Raw genomic sequence first — 23,000 nt, 5'->3', positions numbered from 1 at the left:
TCCTTTCCACTGTGCCAGAAATTGGACAGTCAGGTACAAGAATTAGACAAGAGTTTAGTCTCTATCCTGGTTTGTTCCTGCTGGACCTCAGACAGCATGCCTATGGACCTCATGGCTCTGGCTGGACCTTAACACATACCAAACCATGCTCTGAAGCTTTTGTGTCCATCTCAAAGGCACCCAACTGACTCTCTTCCAGAAAGAACAGGTCCTCAGGGACTGTGGGAATCTGAGGAGAGATTAAAGCAGTATAAGCTCCAGTCAGCACTTTTGATCTTCACTACACCTCCTACCTCATGGTTTCAGGATTTAGGCAACCTTCCTCTGAAACTTCACCTTCTGACCCCAACCTTGATCAGACTCAAATATTGTCCCTCTCAGCATCGCCAGCCAGTGGTCGCCCGCTCCTTTCCCGATCTGGATCCTCACTCCACCAACCTGGAAAAGCCAGCCCAGGACAGCAAGCAGCAAGAGCTTGTTCAGGAAGCACATCTCCCCTTCACTTTCCTTTGACAAAACCAAGCTCCTAAAAGGTAAATGAGGGTATTAGCTGAATTTGTGCGAAGAAAGCAATGAAATGAAGTAAAAGTAAGCTATGGCTGAGAAGGTAATTCTCAAAAGCAGACCTAAAAGGGACTGTTGTTGTGCAGGTGACAGGATGTCCTCAGTGCCCCTTTTCTGATCTGTATTTCCTCTCAAGTGGGCCACAGTGGAAATAGAAAAGGGCAAATAACTACCCAATGTCTCTCCTTGTGGGCCAAACCCAGCCTCCCCCCTTAGGATCAATTATGGCTATGGTATCACACAGGAAGTACAGGTTGCTCAACTCTTCATAAACATCAGACTCAGCCTGACCAGGCAGTGGCACAGTGGATAGAGCATTGGCCTGGGATGCAGAGGACCCAGGTTCGAAACCCTGAGGTCACTGGATTGAGCACGGGCTCACCAGCTTGAGCTCAGAATCATAAGACATGGCCCCATGGTCGTTGGCTTGAGCAAGGAGTCACTGGCTCGGCTGGAGTCCCTGGTCAAGGCACATATGAGAAAGCAATCAATGAACAACTAAGGTGCCGCAACAAAGAACTGATGTTTCTCATCTCTCTCCCTTCCTGTTTGTCTGTCTGTTCCTATCTGTCCCTCTCTCTCTCACATAAAAAAATAGCATCAGCAACATTCTTCCTGCATCATTCTTAGGTCTTGCCCTTTCTCTACTCACCGATGTAGGTGTAGCAAGAGAGTGAAGACACTGCGGTAATAGTCCAGCATGGGAACGATATGGTCAGCCAGGGACAGGAACTCCACCAGCCAGGGCACTGTGAGCACTGCTCGGCGGGCCCGCAGTCCCTGCTGTAGCAGAGCATGAACATCCAGGACTGGGGGCACCTGGCAGAACCGGAAATCACTCAGTGGGTGGGTCCCAGAGGGCCGGGAAATGCCCTCTAACTCCAGTGCCTTGCGGCTCCTCCCAGTTCCCTCCTTACCAGACCCCCTATTCACCTGGCTCCTCAGGGCCAGAATGGAGTCCTGGAGCTCACGGGTTGGGGGTGGCTCAGGCCCCCGGTATGGCAAAAAGGCCACAAAGCCCAGGAATTTAGCCAGAAGCCTCAGGCTGAGCAGCACCACAGCAAACTGCCTCCGTTCACCCTGCAGGGTGATGAGGGAAGTAAAAGGTCCTAAGCACAAGGCTTCTAGAATAAATCCAAATCTGTTAGAGTTGTTGAAAATATTCCTCCCCTCCTAGTCAGAACCCCTCCAATTCCTTTTTTATGCTTTCTAACCTGCCAGTCCACATCTGACTCCCCATCTTCATCACTGGGCTCAGGCTGAGGCAGGACAAGGCCATTGAGCTCCCGGATCTTCAAACTCAGACTGTCCATGAGATGCTGATTAAACTGGAAGCTAGGAAAGGGTGCAAGAAAGGAAAAAAAGGTAATGGAACAAGTGTAAGAATGAGAATAGAGAAGAGGTGCTCTAGACAGAAAGGCTCAGTGGGGTTGAGAGGGGAGGCCAAGAAGCAATGAGGTTATTCATGTGGTGAAAGAACAAGGAGATCTTAACCTTAAGATGATGAGGTAGGTAAACACTGTGCTCACCTCCTCCCATGACCACGTCAAAACAACTAAATTCTATAACCATCATGGAGAACCACCTGAAGACTAGCTCAACAGAAGTCCTACACCTAAGCCACTTTAAAAAGAAGCCACTTTGAGACTGGTAGAAGGGGTGGAGACACTGAATGGGCAGGTCCCATGTGTGGTGCTTACGAATCAGGAGGGATATCTCAGTTGCAGAGGACCCCCCAAGGAGCAAGGGATCACAATCCCATTCCAGGCTCCCTAATCCAGACTACCAGTGCTGGCAAGTCCTTATGGTGGTGGTGCAGTGGATAGTGTCAACCTGAAATGCTGAGGTCCTAGGTTCGAAATCTTGAAATTGCTGGTTTGAGCATGGGCTCATCTGGCTTGAGTGTAGGCTCACCAGCTTGAGCGTGGGATCGACATGATCACATGGTTGCTTGCTTAAGCAAGGGGTCACTGGCTCAACTGGAGATGCCCCCCCATCAGCCCCTGTATGTGAAGCAATCGATGAACTACTAAAGTGATAGAACTTTTGATGCTTCTCATCTCATCTCCCTCCCCTCCCCCCCAAAAAGAAAAAGGCTGTGAAAACCAGCAGGGATTGCTTTCCAGTGAGATGGAAAGCTGCTGGAGTCCAGGACTTCCTTTTTAAGGGGCCAGCGCATAGACTCACTGGCTCTCAAACTCACTCGCTCTGGCTCCGGCATAGCAGTAACTAGACAAGCTCCAGGGACATACCAGGAAGAATTGAATTGACTAGCTTCAAGGCAAAGGCTGGAGGAGAAAAGGTCAGGGCAGCTCTGTCCAGAAATGGAAATGCTGGTAGGCACCACTGTTTCTTACTTGAATTCTTCGCCCCACCCAGCTGGAAATCTGTGCTCTGTATTATCTCGGCTAACACTGTTCCCTTCCCCTGGTGATTCCCTGAGACCCCCGTGCTACCCCTACTTGAGTGCTTGGCTTAAGCCACTTCCAGCAGCTTTTCCATGCCAGTGGTCTACCTTGACTTGTGTATTTTCCTAAACTCTCTCAAAGGTCCACAAAACTCAAAAATGCAGAGGCTGGCCTTGATGAGTCCTGAACTCTTGGAACGTGACCCCAAGTGGCCACTGGTCTCAACTTGCATTGTAATTCCCATCAAATAAGCCTGGCATAAGTGGCAGCCAGTTTTAGATTGGAACATAACTCCACCAAAGTGGCCAAAGCCCAAAACAAGTGGTGGCTGGCCTAAACTCACACTGTGATGACCACCAAAGGGCAGCAGGCCTTGGTTCACAGCATAGCTTCTCCCAAGCACTGCCAAGCCCAAATGTATTAGCAACCAAATGTAGATCACTTTGTAGCTCCAATCAGGTAGCCCCAAGCCAAGCACAGAGGGTGGCTGACCTTGGCCTGCACCAGAGCTGCTCCTAAGAGGCTCCAGAACCAACACACCAGTGGCTGGCTTCAGTTCACATCAGAGCACCCACCAACCAGTTCCACAAACAACACAACTGAAGGGGGGACTTAACTGGTGCCAAAGCCCTGCTATAGTGACTCTAGCTCCATGGGGTCAGCCCCTGCACAAAAGCTGTCCACTATAGTTGTGGCCAGCCCTGACAACCAATAGACTTAGTGTATAAACACCTTACGGAATGGCCAACAGCAATCAAGGCTCAACTATAATAGAATGTCCATCTGCACAAAGGACATTCCTGAAGCACCCAGCTCAGACGAAGGGGGAAGACAATGCCACTGAGCCCACAGAATACCTATCACACAAGGCCACTATGCCAAAACAGGGAGATGTAGCAAATCTACCTAATACAGTGGTACCTTGAGATATGAATTTAATTTGTTCTGTAACCAAGCTTGTAAATCAGTCAACTTGTATATCAAACTGCCAATACTGGACCCGTGTGCCAACGCGTCAACTAGCGCAGCTTCCCGAATCACGACTTGTACCTCGGAATTTTGCTCAGATCTTGAACAAAAATATGGACCGAGTCGCAGCTCATATCTTAAAAAATTCATATGTTGGGCCCTGGCCGGTTGGCTCAGCGGTGGAGCGTTGGCCTGGCGTGCAGGGGACCTGGGTTCGATTCCCGGCCAGGGCACATGGGAGAAGTGCCCATTTGCTTCTCCCCCCCCCTCCTTCCTGTCTCTCTCTTCCCCTCCCGCAGCCAAGGCTCCATTGGAGCAAAGATGGCCCGGGCATGGGGATGTCTCCTTGGCCTCTGCCCCAGGCGCTAGAGTGGCTCTGGTCGCGGCAGAGCGTTGCCCCTGGTGGGCGTGCCGGGTGGATCCCGGTCGGGCGCATGTGGGAGTCTGTCTGACTGTCTCTCCTCGTTTCCAGCTTCAGAAAAATACAAAAAAAAAAAAAAAATTCGTATGTTGGTCTGTTTGTATCTCAAGGTACCACTGTATATAGAAACAAACATAGGGAGGCAGCCAAAACGAGACAAAAAATGATGTCCCAAATGAAATAAGAGGAAAGACTACAGAAAAAGAACTAAACAAAATTGAAACAAGCAATCTACCACATATAAAATTCAAAATACTGGTTATAAGAATACTCAACTGAGGCCCTGGCCGTTTGGCTCAGTGGTAGAGCGTTGGCCTGGTGTGCAGGAGTCCCGGGTTCAATTCCCGGCCAGGGCACACAGGAGAAGTGCCCATCTGCTTCTCCACCCCTCCCCCTCTCCTTCCTCTCTGTCTCTCTCTTCCCCTCCCACAGCCAATGCTCCATTGGAGCAAAGTTGGCCCGGACCCTGAGGATGGCTCTGGTTGCAACAGAGCAACGCCCCAGATGGGCAGAGCATCGCCCTCTGGTGGGCGTGCCGGGTGGATCCCGGTCGGGCGCATGCGGGAGTCTGTCTGACTGCCTCCCCATTTCCAGCTTCAGAAAAATACAAAAAAAAAAAAAAAAAAAGAATACTCAACTGGGCAAGAAGGCCATGTGACAAAAGGCCAAGCAGAGATCAACTGTTTTGAAATATAAAGAAGAACTAGTCAGAAATGAAGACCACAGTAACTAAAATAAACAATATATTAGAGGGAATCAACAGCCAATTAACTAAGGCAAAGGACTAAATCAGTAATCTGGAAGACAAGGTAGAGGAAAATACCCATTCATAACAACAAAAAGAAAAAAGAATTTTAAAATATTACAATAGTTTAAAAGACATCTAGGACTACATTAAAGGTACCAACATTTGCATCACGGGGGTACCAGAAGGACAAGAAAGAGAACAGGAATTATAAACCAATTTGAAGAAATAATGACTGAACACTCATCTAATCTCCTATATAAAGGAAATAGACACAGAAGTCCAGGAAGCACAAAGAGTACCAAATGAAATGAATCCAAAAAGGCCTACATAAGACACATCATAATTAAGCCTTACTAGGCAGTGGCGCAGTGAATGGAATGTCAGCCTGGGATGCTAAGGACCCAGGTTCAAACCCCCGAGGTTGCCAGCTTAAGTGTGGGGTCACCAGCTTAAGCATGGTATCATAGAAATGACCGCATGATTGCTGGCTTGAGAAAGGGGTCACTGACTTGGCTGGAGTCCCCCAAAACACATATGAGATATCAATCAATGAACAACTAAGGTGCCACAACTTGAGTTGATGCTTCTCATCCCTCTCCCTTCCTGTAGGTCCCTCAACCCCCCACACACACAAAATTAAAATGCAAAATGTTAAAGACAAAGAGAGAATCTTAAAAGCAGTAAGATAAAAGCAGTTACCTACAAGGGAACTCCCATAAGACTGTCAGTTGATTTCTAAACAAATTTTGCAGGCCTGATAGGATTATCACGAAATTATCCCAAGTGAAGAAAAGCAAAGACCAATGAAAAATATTGCCCTACTCAGCAAGGCTATCGTTTAGAATCAAAGGACAAAGAGTTTCCCAGACAAGAAGCTAAAGGAGTTCATCACCACTAAACGAGTATTACAAGAAATGTCAAAGGGACTTAAGATAAAAAATATGAGTAAGAAAAATAGGAAAGAAAAAAATCCTCACTGACAAATACAAACACTTAAAAAAAGCAGTGGATTGCCCTGACCAGGTAGCTCAGTTGGTTGAAACATTGTTCCAATATACCAAGGCTATGGATAAAAAAAAAAAAAAAAAAAGTGGTGGATCAACCAACTATAAAGCTAGTGCAAAGGTTAAAAAGCAAAATTAGGAAGATCGTGAGTAATTACAACAATATAGAATATACACAAACACACACACAAAGAAGTAAAAAATAACAGAAAAACTGGGAAGGAGTAAAAATTGTAGTGATTTTAGAATATGTTCAAACTTAAGTGACCATCAACTTAAAACAGCTTGGTATATATAAAGCGTATGTTAACCACAAACCAAAATTCTACAAGAGATATACAAGATATAAAGAAATAGGAATCCATACACAACACCAAAGTCAATCATCACATGCAAGAAAAGAGAGGAAGAGAATAAGGTACAGGGCACTACAAAAATAATCAGAAAACAATAAAATTACCTATCAATAATTACTTTAAATATAAATGGACTAAATGCTCCCATCAAATGACACAGGTTGGCTCTATGGATAAAAAAGACCAGTACATATGCTGCCTACAATAGACCTACTTTAGATTGAAGGATACATACAAACCGAAAGGGATGGAAAAGTTTTCATGCAACTAGAAGTGAAAAAAAGCCCGGGTAGTAATACTTATTTATCTCAGACGAAATATACTTTAAACAAAGACTGTAACAAGTGACAAAGAAAGGCATTTCATAATGATAAAGAAATCAATATAGGCCCTTGCTGGTTGGCTCAGTGGTAGAGCTTCAGCCTGGTTTGATTCTTGGCCAGAGCACACGGGAGAAGCAACCATCTGCTTCTCCACCCCTCCCCCCATTCTCTTTCTCTCTCTCTCTCATCCTCTCCCGCAGCCATGGATTGATTGGTTCAGCATATTGGCTCCAGGTGCTGAGGATGGCTCTGTGTAGCTTCTGCGTCCAGCGCTAAAAATAGCTCGGCTGCAAGCATGGCTCCAGGTGGGCAGAGCATCAGTTCCAGAAGGGGGTTGCTGGGAGGATCCCAGTCCAGGTACATGTGAGAGTCTATCCTCTCACTTGGAAAAGAAAAATAAATAAATAAAAGTAAAAGGATATAACTCTTTTTTTTTTTTTTTTAGGATATAACTCTTGTAAACATATATGCACCCAATGTAGGTACAACTAAATACAATATATAAAGCAAATATTAATGTACATAAAAGGAGATACAGATAGTAATCTAGTCTTAGTAGAGGATTATAACATCCCACTAACATCAATGGATATATTTTCCATCCAGAAACAACAAAGATAGAGCAGCCTTAAATGAAACACTAGACCAGATGGATTTAAACTTGTATTTTCAGAGCACTTCAACCCAAAGCAGAATATACATTCTTTTCAAGTGCACAGGGAGCATTTTCCAGGATCGACTACATGTTTGGCCACAAAACAAACCTCAAAAAATTTAAGAATACTGAAATCATATCAAGATCTTCTCTGACCACAATGGTATGAAACTGTATAGTTAGAAAACTGAAAAATACACAAAAAGATGGAGGCTAAATCACATACTACTAAACAATGAATCTGTTAACAACAAGATTAAGGAAGAAATCAAAAGGCACCTTGAAACAAATGAAAATGAAAACCCAAATGATCCCCTGAAAATCTATGGGACACAACCAAAGCATTCTAGAGAAAAATTCAGAGCATTACAGGTCTACATCATGAAATGAGAAAAATTTCGCTCTGGCTGAGTACATCAGTTGTTAGAGCATCATTCTGATACGCCAAGGTTGGGGTTTGACCCCGGGTAGGACACATACAAGATTCAACCAATGAATGCATAAATTAGTGGAACAACAAATTGATGCTTTTCTCTTTCCTCTCTCTTTAAAATCAATAAATTGCTCTGGCTGGTAGTTCAGTAGATAGAGTATCAGCTTGGCTTATGAATGTCCCAGGTTCAGTTCCTGGTCAGAAGAGCCCATCTGTTTTTCCATTCCCCCCCTCTTGCTTTTCTCCCTCTCTCCTCTCTCCCACAGCCATGGCTTGATTGATTTGAGCAAGTAGGCCTCAAGTGCTGAGGATGGCTCTCTGACCTCCACTTTAGGCACTATAAAATGGCTCAGTTGCTGAACAACAGGGCAATGGTCCCAGATGGGCAGAGCATTGTCCCCTAGTGGGCTTGCTAGGTGGATCCTGGTTGGGGCACATGTACGAGTCTGTCTCTCTGCCTCCCCTCACTCACTAAAAAAAAAATAAAAATAAACCAAGAGCTGCTTCCTTGAAAAGATAGAAATAATGACCAACTTTTAGCCAGACCATCAAAAAAAATGAGAGGGCTCAAATAAAGAAAAGTAGAGCCCTGGCCGGTTGGCTCAGTGGTAGAGCGTCGGCCTGGCGTGCAGAAGTCCCGGGTTCGATTCCCGGCCAGGGCACACAGGAGAAGCGCCCATCTGCTTCTCCACCCCTCCCCCCTCTCCTTCCTCTCTGTCTCTCTCTTCCCCTCCCGCAGCCAAGGCTCCATTGGAGCAAAGATGGCCCGGGTGCTGGGGATGGCTCTGTGGCCTCTGCCTCAGGCACTAGAGTGGCTCTGGTCGCAGCATAGCGACACCCAGGATGGGCAGAGCATCGCCCCTGGTGGGCGTGCCGGGTGGATCCCTGTCGGGCGCATGTGGGAGTCTGTCTGACTGTCTCTCCCTGTTTCCAGCTTCAGAAAAATACAAAAAAAAAAAAAAAAAAAGAAAAGTAGAAATAAAAGATAGGTGACATTCACAAATCAATAAATATGATTCATCACATAAACAAAATGAAGGATAAAAATTACATGGTTATATATCAATAGATGCAGAAAAAGCATCTGATAAAATCCAGCACCCATTTATGATAAAAACTCTGAGTAAAGTGGGAATACAGGGAAAATACCTCAACATAATAAAGGCCATCTATGACAAACCCACAGCCAACATCATACTCAATGGGAAAAAAATAAAAGCAATCCCCTTAAGATCAGGAACAAGTCAGGCATGCCCCCTTTCACTCTTATTCAACATAGTTCTGGAAGTCCTGGCCACAGCAATCAGACAAGAAGAAGAAATAGAAGGCCTCCAAATTGGAAAGGAAGTAAAACTGTCATTATTTACTGATGACATGATACTGTACATAGAAAACCCTAAGTCTCAGTCAAAAAAAACTACTAGACCTGATAAATGAATTCAGCAAGGTGGCAGGATATAAAATTAACATTCAGAAATCAGTGCCATTTTTATACACCAACAATAAACTGTCATAAAGAGAAATTAAGAAACATTTCCTTCACTACTGCAACAAAAAAGATAAAGTAACTAGGCATAAATTTAACCAAGGAAGTAAAAGACTTATATTTGGAAAGTTATAAGACATTGAAAAAAGAAATCGAGGAAGACAAACAAGTGGAAGCACATACCCTGTTCATGGTTAGGAAGAATTAACACCATTAAAATGTCCATACTACCCAAAGCAATTTATAGATTCAATGCAATTCCTCTTAAAATACCAATGGCATACTTCACAGATCTAGAATAAATATTCCAAAAATTTATATGGAATCAAAAAACAACCCAAATAGCCTCAGCAATCTTAAAAATGAAGAACAAAATAGGAGATATCACACTTCCTGATATCAAGTTATACTACAAGGCCACTGTACTCAAAACAACTTATATACCCACGAACAAATGAAATAAAGGACAAAATAAACAAATGGTACTATGTCAAACTGAAAAGTTCTTCACAGCAAAAGATACCATTAACAATATAAAAAGACAATCCACACAATGAGAGAACATATGTGATGATACATCTGATAAGGGGTTAACAAAATTTATGAAAAACTTCTAAAACTCAACACCAGGAAGGTAAACAATCCAATTAAAAAATGGGCAAGGGATGGCCCTGGATGGTTGGCTCAGTGGTAGAGCATCGGCCTGGCGTGCAGGAGTCCCGGGTTCGATTCCCGGTCAGGGCACACAGGAGAAGTGCCCATCTGCTTCTCCACCCTTCCCCCTCTCCTTCTTTTCTATCTCTCCCCCTCCCGCAGCCAAGGCTCCATTGGAGCAAAGTTGGCCTGGGCACTGAGAATGGCTCTATGGCCTCTGCCTCAGGTGCTAGAATGGCTCCAGCCGCAACAGAGCAATGCCCCAAATGGGCAGAGCATCACCCCCTGGTGGGCATGCCAGGTGGATCCCTGTTGGGTGCATGAGGGAGTCTGTCTGACTGCCTCCCTGCTTCTAACTTAGGAAAAATAAAAAATATATATAAAATACAGTGGTACCTTGAGATATGAACAGACCAACATACGAATTTTTTAAGATATGAGCTGCGACTCGGTCCATATTTTTGTTCAAGATCTGAGCGAAATTCCGAGATACAAGTCGTGATTTGGGAAGCTGCCACTAGTTGGCGCGTTGGTGCACGGGTCCAGTATAGGCAGTTTTATATATGAGTTGACTGACTTACGAGCTCGGTTACAGAACGAACTAAATTATAAATTCGTATCTCAAGGTACCACTGTAAAATTTAAAAATGGGGCAAGGAAACTAAATAGACACTTTGCTAAAGAGGACATACAGATGGCCAATACACATATAAAAAATGTTCTATGTCACTAATCATCAGAGAAATGCGAATTAAAACCACATGAGATACCACCTCACACCTTCAGAGTAGCTCTCATTAACAAAACAACACACAATAAGTGCTAATGAGGGTGTGGAGAAAAGCGAACTCGGCTGCGCTGCTGCTGGGAATACAGATTTGTACAGCTTCTGTGGAAAACAGTACAGCATTTCCTCAAAAAATTAAAAATGAAACTGCCTTTTGACCCAGCTAACCCACTTTTAGGAATATATCCTAAAAATCCCAAAACACTAATTCGAAAGAAGATATGCACCCCCATGTTAATTGCAGCACTGTTTATAATAGCCAAGATCTGGAAACAGCCCAAGTGTCTATCAGTGGATGAGTGGATTAAAAAGCTGTGTGTGGAATACCACCACATGGCCACGAAAAAGAAGGAAATCTTACCTTTTGCGGTAGCATGGCTGTACTTGGAGATTATTATGCTAAGTAAAATAAGCCCAGCAGAGAAAGACAAATATCATATGATGTCACTTATATGTGGAATCTAATGAACTGAGGAACTAAACAGAGTCACAGGCAGAGGTGGGTTCATGGAGAGCAGAGGGACGGCTGTCAGAGGGTAGGGGGATGAAGGGATGGGATCAGAGAAGGTGAAGGAATTAGTCAAATTATATATACACAACACACAGATACAGATAACGGGACAGTAAATCCTAGAAGGAAGAGGGGAGGAAGGTAGAGGGAGGGGGAGCAAAGGGAGTATAATGGGGGGCATGTTGTTGGGGGTTAATGGTATTATATTGAGTTGGACACATGAATTCATGTTAGCACAATAAATTTAAAAATGTAATAAAAATATAACAAATGAGGTGACAACCAACAATACAGAAACACAAGTGATTATAAGAAAATAGTTATATACCAAAAAAAAATTGAACAACCTGGAAGACATGAATAAATTCCTAGAAACACACATATTTTTAAGGCCGAATCAGGAAGAAACAGAAAATCTGAACAGATCATTAACTGCTAACAATATTGACTCAGTAATTAAAAAAGCTCCCAACAAACAATAGCCAAATGGCTTCACAGGTGAATTTTACCAACCAAATGAGAATATCCTCAAACTATTACAAAAAATTTAAGAGGAAGGAATACTCTCATTTTATGAGACCATTATTTTGATAGTAAAACCAAAGACCCTACAAAACACAAAATTATAGGACAATATCTCTGATGAGCAAAGATGCAAAATCCTCAATAAATATTAGCAAACTGAATTCAGCAATATCTTAAAAAGATCATACATCATTATCAAGTGGGATTAATTCCTGGATGCAAAGTTGGTTCAATATCTGCACATGAATCAATGTGATACACCACATAAACAAAATGAAAAACAAAAATCATATGATCATATCAATAGATGCAGATAAAGCATTTGACAAAATCCAACAACCATTCATGATAAAAACTCTCAGCAAAGTGAGATAGAGGGAGCATAAAACCCCAGCTAACATCACATTCAACAGTGAAAATCTGAATGCTTTTTCTTTCACATCAGGAAAAAGACAAGGATGTCTACTTGCACCATTTTCATCCAACCTAGTATTGGAAGTTCTAGCCATAGCAATGAGACAAGAAATGAAACAGAAACCATCCAAATTGGAAAGGAAGAAGGGAAACACATTTTTTGCAGATGACTTGATACTCTATATAAAGAACCAAAAATTAATACAAAATTAATATTCAGAAATTGGTTTCACTTTTATATACCAATAACAAACTATCAGAAAGAGATATTAAGAAAACAACCCCATTTACAATAGTATCAAAAAGAATAAAATACCTAGGAATAAATGTAACTAAGGAGGTGAAAGGCCCATACTTGGAAAACTATAAGACACTGAAGAAAGAAACTAAAGAAGATACAAATAAATGGAAGCATATACAGGTACTGTGCTCATGGATAGGGAGAATTAACTTCGTTAAAATGTTCATACGATCCAAGGCTATCTAGAGATTCAATGCAATTCTTTTTTTTTTTTTTTTTAAATGTTTTTTATTTATTCATTTCAGAGAGGAGATAGATAGAGAGAGAGAGAGAGAGAGAGAGAGAGAGAGAGAGAAATCAGGGAGAAGCAGGAAACATCAGCTCCCATATGTGCCTTGACCAGGCAAGTGCAGGGTTTTGAACCGGCGACCTCAGCATTCCAGGTCGACGCTTTATCCACTGGGCCACCACAGGTCAGGCTCAATGCAATTCTTATCAAAATATCAATGGTGTTTTTTCACAGAACTAGATTAGAACAAGTAATTCTAAAATGTATATGAAATCACGAAAAATAAAATTTATATGGAATCACAAAAGATCCCAAATGGTCACAGCAATCTTGAGGAAAAAATTAAATTGGAAGTATCATACTACCTGATATTAAACTATATTATAAGCTTATAGTAATCAAAACAACTTGGTACTGGCATAAAAACAAACATGGATCAACGAAACAGAATAGAAAGCCCTGAAATAAATCCAAGTACAAATATTGATCGACTTATGACCTATACAACTTACGACCATTCGACTTTATGACTACAATCGCTAGCCACAACTGCTCCGCATCTGGCAGCGCAAGCGTTGCCCAGCTGGGCGTACGACAGTGCGGACCAGCTTCCGGCAGCACTACCATCTCCGCGGGCACCATTTCAACTGTTATCCCAGACTCGGTCCAGCAATCTGTGTTTTGTGTCTCGGATATTTTTTATCAAACTCCTCCCAAGATGTCTACCAAGAGGAAATTGTCTTTGCAAATATTAAACCAGTTGTACTGGTAATGCAGTGTTTTACTTAAATCTGACGAATGTGAAAATAAGAAACAAAATGGTGTAGACATGATACAAATGGCATAAAATGAACAAAGAAAATTATGATATATAATAATAATGAAAGAAAATTATGATAAAATATGACTTAAAGACTTTTAGAACATCATTTGACAGTACTGTACATATACTCTACTCAACTTAACGACCAAATCGTGTTCTGACGGGTGTGTCGGGACCAACTGTGGTCATAAGTCGAGCACTACCTGTATATGTGGTCAACTAATCTATGACAAAGGAGGCAAAACAACTGTTTCTTCAATAAATGGTGTGAAGAAAACTGGACATACCCAAGCAAAAGAAAAAGAATTTCAACCATTTTCTTAAGCCATCTACAAAAATAAGCTAAAAATGAATTAAAGACTTAATGTAAGACCTGAAACCCACAACAACCCTAGATGAAAAGATAGGCAATAAAATCTCTGATGTTACTTTTAGCAATACTTTTTGGATATGTCTCCTCAGGCAAGGGGAACAAAACAATAACCACAAAAACAAATGGAACTACATCGGACTAAAAAGTTTTTACACAACAAAGGAAACTATTAACAAAACAAAGAGAACCTACTGAGCAGAAGGCATTCATCAACAATACATCTGATAAGGATTTAATATCCAAAATATATAAGGAACTCCTACAACTGAACACCAAAAACACAAACAATCCAATTTAAAAATAGGCATAAGAGCTCTGACCAGGTAGCTCAGTTGGTTCGAGTACTGTCCTGATATGCCAAGGTTGCAGGTTTGACCCCCAGTCAGGGCACATACAATAATCAACCAATAAATGTACAAATAAGTAGAACAACAAATTGATGTTTCTTTCTCTTTAAAAACAAAAAAATAGGCCCTGGCCGGTTGGCTCAGCGGTAGAGCGTCGGCCTAGCGTGCGGAGGACCCGGGTTCGATTCCCGGCCAGGGCACACAGGAGAAGCGCCCATTTGCTTCTCCACCCCTCCGCCGCGCTTTCCTCTCTGTCTCTCTCTTCCCCTCCCACAGCCAAGGCTCCATTGGAGCAAAGATGGCCCGGGCGCTGGGGATGGCTCTGTGGCCTCTGCCTCAGGCGCTAGAGTGGCTCTGGTCGCAACATGGCGACGCCCAGGATGGGCAGAGCATCGCCCCCTGGTGGGCAGAGCGTCGCCCCTGGTGGGCGTGCCGGGTGGATCCCGGTCGGGCGCATGCGGGAGTCTGTCTGACTGTCTCTCCCTGTTTCCAGCTTCAGAAAAATGAAAGAAAAAAAAAAAAAAATAGCCTGGCCAGTGGTGGCACAGTGGATACAGTGTCAACCTGGGACACTGAGGTCCCAGGTTCAAAACCCTGAGGTCACCAGCTTAAGCGCTGACTCATCCAGCTAAGTGCAGGCTTGCCAACATCAGCTAGGGGTTGCTGGCTTAAGTGCGGGTTCATTGAAATGATCCCATGGTCACTGGCTTGAGCCCAGAGGTCACTGGCTTAAAGCCCAATGTCGCTGGCTTGAACAAAGGGTCACTGGTTTGACATCAGTCCCCCCTACCAAGGAATATATGAGAAACAATCAATGAACAACTCAAGTGCTGCAACTACAAGGTGATGCTTCTCATCTTTCTCTCTCCCTCCCTCTCTCTAAAAAAAGAAAAGAAAAGAAATTAAAAAAAAATTTTTAATGGGCAGAGGACCTGAATAGACCTTTCTCCAAAGATGACATACAGATAGCCAATAGATATAAGAAAAGATGCTCAAACCTAACTAATTATCAGGGAAATGCAATTTTAAACCAAAATGAGATATCACTTCACTCCTGTCAGAATGGTTGTCAGGAAATACATGAACAAGTGCTGATGAGGATGTAGATAAAAGGGAACCTTTGTGCACTGTTGGTGGGATTGTAAATTGGTGCAGCAGCCACTATGGAAAACAATATGGAGGTGCCTCAAAAATTTTAAAGTAGAATTATCATATGACCCAGCAATTCCACTGCTAGCTTTTTACCCCAAAAAATCCAAAACACTAATTCAAAAAGATATATGCACCCCCATGTTCATTGCAGCATTATTTAGGAATGCCAAATGTAGAAGCAACCTAGCTGGGCAATGACAGAATTGATAAAGATGTGGTACTTCTGGAAATTACTCAGACATAAAAAAAGGATGAAATCTTGCCATCTGTGACAACATGGATGGACCTAGAAGGCATTATACTAAGTGAAATAAGTCAGACAGAAAGATAAATACCATATCATTTCACTTATATGTGCGATCTAAAGAATAACATAAATAAACAAAACAGGAATAAACTTATACAGAGAGCAAATTGGTGGCCGCCAGATGGGAGGGGTGTTGGGGATAGGTGGAAAAGGTAAAAGGATTAGACCACGGGCAGTCAACCTTTTTATACCTACCGCCCACTTCTGTATCTATGTTAGTAGTAAAATTTTCTAACCACCCACCAGTTCCACAGTAATGGTGATTTATAAAGTAGGAAAGTAACTTTACTTTATAAAATTTATAAAGCTGAGTTACAGCAAGTTAAAGCATATAATAATAATTACTTACCAAGTACTTTATGTCAGATTTTCGCTAAGTTTGGCAGAATAAATCTTTATAAAACAATTTACTATAGTTAAATCTATCTTTTTATTTATACTTTGGTTGCTCTGCTACCGCCCACCACCTAAGCTGGAACGCCCACTAGTGGGCGGTAGGGACCAGGTTGACTACCACTGGATTAGAAGGTACAAAATGCCAGCTATATACACAGTCATGGGCATGTAAAAGTACAACATAGGGAATACAGTCAATAATATTGTAATAACTATATATTGAATATGTATGGCTTAGCCTTAGGTGGTACTAGACTTATCCAGGTGATTACTTTGTAAGTTATATAAATTTCTAATCGCTATGTTGTACACCTGCAACTAATATAACATTTAATGTCATCTGTAATTTGAAAAAAAAAATGATAAAAGAAAAAGAGTAAGAAGGAAAACGGAGACAGGAAGTGTGAACTACAAGGAGCCTAGATATCACCCACTTCCATCGTGTTATATTCTAGGCAAAGGAGAGAGAACTGTCTGCCCTTCTGGGAAGACAAACCTCTCCTGGCTTCTGCCCCATTCTCTGCAAGACACAGGACCCTTTACCTGCTGGCACTCAGGATGAAGTCCCTGAAGAATCCCTGACAGCCTGGGAAGGAGGGGGGTGGGCAGGGCCCCCCACTGCTCTGAGGGGCTGCAAGCCGTTCTTGTAGGCGCCGCAACCGCCCCAACTTGTCAGCTCCAAGCATATTTAACAAATCCGGAGCCTCACCCAAGATAGTGCCCCCAGCACCACCAGGACTCTGACACATCTGGAGTAGGGGGTAGGAGAGAAAAAAAACTTAAGTTTTTCTGGAAAGATGGACTGAACAAAATAAAGAGGAAGTAATAAACATTTACGGACTGCCAGCCCTCTATCAGGTGCCACATATACATTTTTTGAGGTAGGGATTTTGTTCTTGTTTTACAGGTGAAGAAACTGCAACTGCAAGATTAAACATCTGCCTAAGGTCAACAGAGCTAGGATCTGAAAGAGGCCCATCTGAGTCTTAAGCTAATACTCTTTCTACCACAGCAGAAATCAAGGGCAAGGAAGTAGTAAGAGGCTGGTAGGTTGGGGTGCAGGCCATGTGGGAGAGCGCCCTGGCTCCTCTCTGGCTGCCTGAGTTTCAGCCACCACCCAAGAAGCATAACTCCTGTTCAAATCCAGTCCAGAACCTAACTGGCTGCCCACCCTATCCCACAGTGCCAGCCATGACTTGGTTTTCAGTGATGCCTACTGTTGACTGCAGACTAATCTCCTACTGGGGATATTACCTGGAGAAGTTGTTTTTGGAAAAGCCGAACAAAATGACTATGGCTGCAGGCTGCAGAGAGTTGACCCATCATGGCTCTGAGGAATAAGAGGTAGAAATAGTGTGAGGTAAGGAGGAAGGGGTTAGATTTGGAGAACAAGCCAATTCTTGGGCCTTTCCACCCTTTACAAGGCCCTTTGAGCAGACCTCTGCCATAGCTGGCCAGCACTAGAATGTAGGAAAAGGCTGGGGTGGTGAAGACACAGTAGTGTACAGAGGATGTGTTGTGGGATTGTGCACCTGAAGCATGCATAATTTTGTTAGCCAGTGTCACCCCAATAAATTCAATTAAAAAATTAGCAAGAAAAAGTTCTTTTAAAAAAAACTTTTTAAAGATTTTTTATTGATTGTTTTTAGAGAGGAGAGAGAGAGAGAGAGAGAGAGAGGGAGAGAGAGAGAAGGGAAAAAGGAGCAGGAAGCATCCACTCATAGTTGCTTCCCATATGTGCCTTGAACAGGCAAGCCCAGGGTTTTGAATCTGCGACACCTCAGCATTTCAGGTTGATGCTTTATCTACTTCCCCATCGCAGGTCAAAAAATATAATTCTATCACTGAAATAAATTGAAATGTTTTGTCATTAAAAAAATTAAAAAGAAAGTAGGAAAAGGGACACTTTCCCTACCAATGAGATCCCTTCAAGGCTAGAGACATACTTAGCCAAACAAGAAATAATTACCACCCTTCTAAACTTCAGTCTTATTATATTGATAGCCAGAGTTTCATGACCCATGTGGAAGGTAAATCACTGGACAGGATATTCTTCCCACATCTTAGTTATCTAGCTATGCAAAGTGATCAGAACTGATAAACTAGATCAGGGGTCCCCAAACTGCGGCCCCTGAGGCCATTTAGCCAGCCCCCGCTGCACTTCCAGAAGGGGCACCTCTTTCATTGGTGGTTTTGTGGTGGTGGTCACTGCTGCAAAGCGCGGTGTCGCTCACGTACAGTACTACTTCTGGTGACACGGGATGCATACCTCACGGCTCCGGAAGCGCGTCATATCACTTGTTACGGCTAGCAGTGACAAATATGGAACCGGACATTGACCATCTAATTAGCCAAAAGCAGGCCCATAGTTCCCATTGAAATACTGGTCAGTTTGTTGATTTAAATTTACTTGTTCTTTATTTTAAATATTGTATCTGGACCTGTGGTGGCACAGTGGATAAAGCGTCGACCTGGAATGCTGAAGTTGCCGGTTCAAAACCCTGGGCTTGCCTGGTCAAGGCACAGATGGGAGTTGATGCTTCCTGCTCCTCCCTCCCCCTTCTCTCTCTCTCTCTCATTCTCTCTCCTCTCTAAAAATTAATAAAAGTAAAAAAAAATACTGTATTTGTTCCCATTTTGTTTTTTTACTTTAAAATAAGATATGGCAGTGTGCATAGGGATTTGTTCATAGTTTTTATTTATAGTCCAGCCCTCCAACGGTCTGAGGGACAGTGAACTGGACCCTGTGTAAAAAGTTTGGGGACCCCTGAACTGGATGATGGAGACAATGGAGGTTGGAAAAGGTCTAACCAGAAATTGGGGCCAATATTCAAGCAACCTGCTCAAGAGCTTTGTACTTTCTTAACACAGAGTAAGTATTAGTCATTTCTGAATGGATGGAGCTGGAGAGACAAATCCCTTTGAATGGAAGCAGAGTTGGCAAGAACTAAAAAGATTAAGGAGGATAGAAGATAACAGCTTCAGGCTAGAAGCAGTAGAAGACAGTCCTTCCTCCAATCAGCTACCTAAGCACCACAAAGCTGCTTGCTGCTATAAGCAATTAAGACAAGGTGACCAGTGTTTGAGTACTTACCTGATCCTGCTGCCCAAACCCTTCTCAAAATCCCAGCCAGGCTCCTCATGGCGATCTTCCCACTCTCGAAGCACCTCATAAAATACATCCCTGACAGACACACAAGAATGCCTGATGAACTGAGGCACAGCTGATCTCATTCCCAACTGACCTAACTCAATCCCAGGAGTGTCTTCCCTGCTCAGAACTGAGAACAACACTACCCACAGCCCCCATTCCTTATGTTCTCCAAAGTTCTCTACAGGGTGATAATGCTATAACCCAGGAGCAGGACAGCACACACCTGACCTATTTCTGTGGATGCTGAAAGTTGAATCAGCGCTCTCTTGTCTGAAAACCCTGTGACTAAAGTCATACACCTGTGAGAAGGCTGCTAAGGTCAGAGCTTCAAGTCCATTGGCATAAAACACCTCTTACTGCCAAACATCTAGTTTCTATGAAAATAACATAGGTTTGCCTATCCCAGAATAAATGCAGTCTCATCCCATCCCCCTAAATTCCCTTTTCTTATCACCTCTGTTTTTTAAAAGTATGAAAGGCTCGGTCACTGGAGAAGTTGGTACGATTGTCAGTTTCTGGCTGAAAGGAGACAGCTTGAACAGAGGGTGGCATCGCCAGAGAGACCTAAAATATGGCAGTGACATTAGGAACAGAAGCCTGCAGAGTAAATACTCAGAAAACTTCCTGCGTAGAGTTAGCCCAAAGGACAGTAGAGTCGTATGAGTTGGGCTGCCTGAATTATGAGGCTGGGAAGGGTCAGGTCTGGGCCAGTGAACATCTAAGATGGGGTCAGTACCTTGGCAACACTGCCCTCGTAGGCAGCTCGAAGGCGGCCTTGTAGAGCTGGTGAGAAGCATAACAGCCGCTCATTCTCAGCTAACAGCTTCAAGGTCCCTTTGTCCAGGTAGGAAAGAACTCTACAGGGTCAAGAGTACATACGGCTGAGAACACGACACACTGCAAATGGGAAGCTTGCGCCTGCATACCAGAGTATGGAGCATGGAGCAGGTATGTAAGGCAAAGCCACAGGCCAAGGACTAAAGATGCCAGAAGGAAAAGGGTAGGAAATGACACATTTTGGAGCAGAAAACAAGCAGGACAGGAACTGTAGACATTAACCCAAAGGTCAGTTACTAAGACAACAGTGGGCAGTTTGATTCTTTCACGGGCTAAATTCATAGTCTTGACACAAAATTAAAGGGTCACATGTAGAAAAAGGTCCAGGGTCACTACACACTGTGTTAAGCACAAGTCAGTGCCCCAAGTGGTCAGAGAACCAAGTGGACATATAATTAGGCTCAGATGCCTCAGCTGGGGGAAACTCACTGAAACTGATGCTCCAAAACCTGCACTGCAAAGAAGACACAATCATGGACCGTCTGGAACAGCGGGCTTTCCAGGGAATCTAGAAGGATAGTATCAAGCTGTCAGTAAATAATTATTCTATCTTCCCAACCCATTTCTCAAAAAGAGCTTGCTCACTGACCTAGGGCTCCTGAACTAGGTTCAAGGTCATTATCCTTGGCGGCCACCATCCTCCGGGCAGTAAGGAGCTGAAGGACGAAGAAAAGCTCCAAGAAGAGGTTTGGCACCAGGTTTTCTGGATATAAAAAGAAACTCTAGTGTACTGGGTACCATTCAGAACCAAGGTTCAGTTCTACATACCTTATTAATTCTCTTAACCTATAGTTCTACAAATATCATCACTCCAGCGCCCTTTGCTCTCACCTGCAATGCATGAAGAATAGACAAGGGCTACCAGCTCCAGGCGCTGGCGGGAAGACACTTTGGCAGGGTCAGCAGGTTCAGCTGTGAGGTTTCCTGTCCGGGTGGGGAAGGAAGACCCTGATTCTGGGGTAGGACAGCTGGGAGCAGGTGACTGCTGTAGCTGCTTGGAACTATGGAGATAAAGAGATGTCATGAGCAGTCAGCCTGGCATCCCCTCCACAGCCATACTCAGGTTCCTCCAGAAAGGATATCCATAGCCCAGAAAACATGCCCCAGGTTCCCAGGGGGCAATCAATCTCAGCGAAATGCCTTGCAGATAGATCCCCCACAGGAAGGAAGCTAAGATCCCAGGGAGCAACAAGGCCATACCGCTCTTTCCTGAGCATCTCCCTCTCTTCTTGCAGACTTCTGCACCCTGGGCGAAAGCCATGGCCCCAAGGACTAGAATCCAGGTCTGAGGGTTGGGAACTGGGGACACAGTTGATTGGGGGTGAAGTGAAGCAGGTCTTGGGCTTCGAGAGGGACCGCTCTTCGCTCACCGGAGTTGGGTTGATCCTGCGTGAAGGCTTCGTCCTGCTAAGAGTAGTCAAAGGTTTTTCTCCAATTCCCATCTTCCAGCATCCTGACAACAGCTGGGGCCCTTGAAACACGCCCCTCATCATTGGAGTCATCTCATCCCCAACTTTCCAGCTATTCCCACGCTCTATTTAGGGGCGCCGAGCTCTAATTTACTAACTCCTTTAGCACACCCTTCGCACCATCCATCTGCTGGATTGAGGGCTGATTCTCACCCTGCAGGCCCGGGGGGGACGGAGCCTACTGGAGGGAACTCCTCCAGGTTGCTGAGGTTTGGCGGATCAGAGCGCGCGAAGCTGGGGCTGCCGGGGCTGCCAGAGGCCCTCGGCCTCCGGCCGCCCGCCCAGGGCAGGCTCACCCCGTTGACCCCCTCCTCCAGGCTTCCGGAGCCGCGGCTACCTCGCTCGCGGGCCTGCCCAGGGCCCCGCCTCTTGCCCCCGCGGCGAGCCAACGGGGTCTCGGCGGCGGCGCTTGAAGGTTCGGTCGGAGGGAAGAGCTGGCTGCGCGCCCCGCGGCCGCCCCGCGACAGGCCCCCAGGCCTCCCTGGCAGGGCTGCCGAGGAGCCCGGGGCCTTGGCTGGGGTTGGGGGGCCCTGCGGGAGGGCACGGCTGCTCTGCTCCCTCAGGAAGTTCAGCAGGAACGGCACGAATTCCTTTCGCAGCGGCCGGAGTGAGCTCAGCGCGGCCGCCTCCCCGGGGTCATCCTGAAGGAAAAGCGCGAGAGGGTCAGCTGCCAGCCCAGGGCCGCGAGCAGCGGAGCGGCCCCCAAATGAAGCGCAGTCAGCCAAGGCTGACAGCCAGTGGCCCTAGAGGAAGGGGACCTACGGCTAGTATCTCCCGCGGAAAGGGATTCGGGTCAGGCCTGGGAGGGTGTCAGCGCTGTTACCTCCGAACTCTTGGCGCTGCGCGCGATCCACTGCACCGCGGCTGCAACCGATACCTCCTCTCGCAGCAGCGACTCCAAAACGGCCGCCATCCCGACCCGGTCGCTCCGAGGCGATTGCGCAGGCGCCAGCGCGCCGCGGGAGGCCCGAGGGGGCGGGGCCGGCGCCGAAGGGCGACCGTTGGGCCGCTGGTGGAGGGGCGGGGCTGGGGGCGGGGTCGGAGTGGTCGAAACTCCCTGGCTGAGGCCGGGTCCAGGCCTCCGGTCAAGGCTGGTGATCAGCCTGCAACCCCGACTGCAGACCTAGTGGCCTGCGAGGTGCAGGCGTGTCGTTAAGGGGTGAGCCCGGCCCTGGCTGTCTTGCCCCGAGGGGACGAAGTGTAGAGAGTAAGGGACGCGGCGGGAGAGCGGCCAGACGGTAAAGGTGAACAGTTCTCCAGAGACCGCCCTTATCTTTCTCGATAAGCACGTTCTTTTTAAGTCTAAATTTTCTAGATTCCACCGTCACCACGCTAAAGAAGTTATGATGAAGTT

General features: G+C 44.9%; 1 protein-coding gene across 7 annotated transcripts in view; it reads right to left on the bottom strand.

Annotated features, from left to right (window-relative positions):
- The window catches only part of CDAN1 (codanin 1), a 28,466-nt gene extending 5,883 nt beyond the window's left edge, over window positions 1-22,583 (bottom strand). For 3 of the 7 annotated variants that reach the window (XR_010746265.1, XR_010746266.1, XM_066343758.1), the window contains exons 1-17: window positions 22,470-22,583; window positions 21,800-22,287; window positions 21,378-21,584; window positions 21,009-21,178; window positions 20,767-20,880; window positions 20,607-20,685; window positions 20,077-20,197; window positions 19,795-19,904; window positions 19,281-19,370; window positions 17,441-17,516; window positions 16,730-16,935; window positions 1,779-1,899; window positions 1,498-1,644; window positions 1,217-1,383; window positions 947-1,024; window positions 439-526; window positions 140-229 (exon numbers count right to left, since the gene is read on the bottom strand). Coding sequence is in view for 5 of the 7 variants with exons in the window: in XM_066343758.1 (XP_066199855.1) it covers window positions 140-229; window positions 439-526; window positions 947-1,024; window positions 1,217-1,383; window positions 1,498-1,644; window positions 1,779-1,899; window positions 16,730-16,935; window positions 17,441-17,516; window positions 19,281-19,370; window positions 19,795-19,904; window positions 20,077-20,197; window positions 20,607-20,685; window positions 20,767-20,880; window positions 21,009-21,178; window positions 21,378-21,584; window positions 21,800-22,287; window positions 22,470-22,559 (2,442 nt within the window). In the remaining 2 variants the exon portion in view is untranslated. Of the gene's footprint in view, window positions 1-139; window positions 230-438; window positions 527-946; window positions 1,025-1,216; window positions 1,645-1,778; window positions 1,900-16,729; window positions 16,936-17,440; window positions 17,517-19,280; window positions 19,371-19,794; window positions 19,905-20,076; window positions 20,198-20,606; window positions 20,686-20,766; window positions 20,881-21,008; window positions 21,179-21,377; window positions 21,585-21,799; window positions 22,288-22,469 lie in introns of all 7 variants that reach the window. The other 4 variants (XM_066343759.1, XM_066343760.1, XM_066343761.1 and 1 more) reach the window with 4 other exon arrangements.
- Between the last annotated feature and the right edge of the window lie 417 nt (window positions 22,584-23,000).

This window comes from Saccopteryx leptura, chromosome 6, assembly GCF_036850995.1.
Source record: "Saccopteryx leptura isolate mSacLep1 chromosome 6, mSacLep1_pri_phased_curated, whole genome shotgun sequence".
NCBI classification, from domain to species: domain Eukaryota; kingdom Metazoa; phylum Chordata; class Mammalia; order Chiroptera; family Emballonuridae; genus Saccopteryx; species Saccopteryx leptura.
The sequence above is the reverse complement of the archived record's forward strand: the minus strand, read 5'-3'. Positions and strand labels throughout refer to the sequence as shown.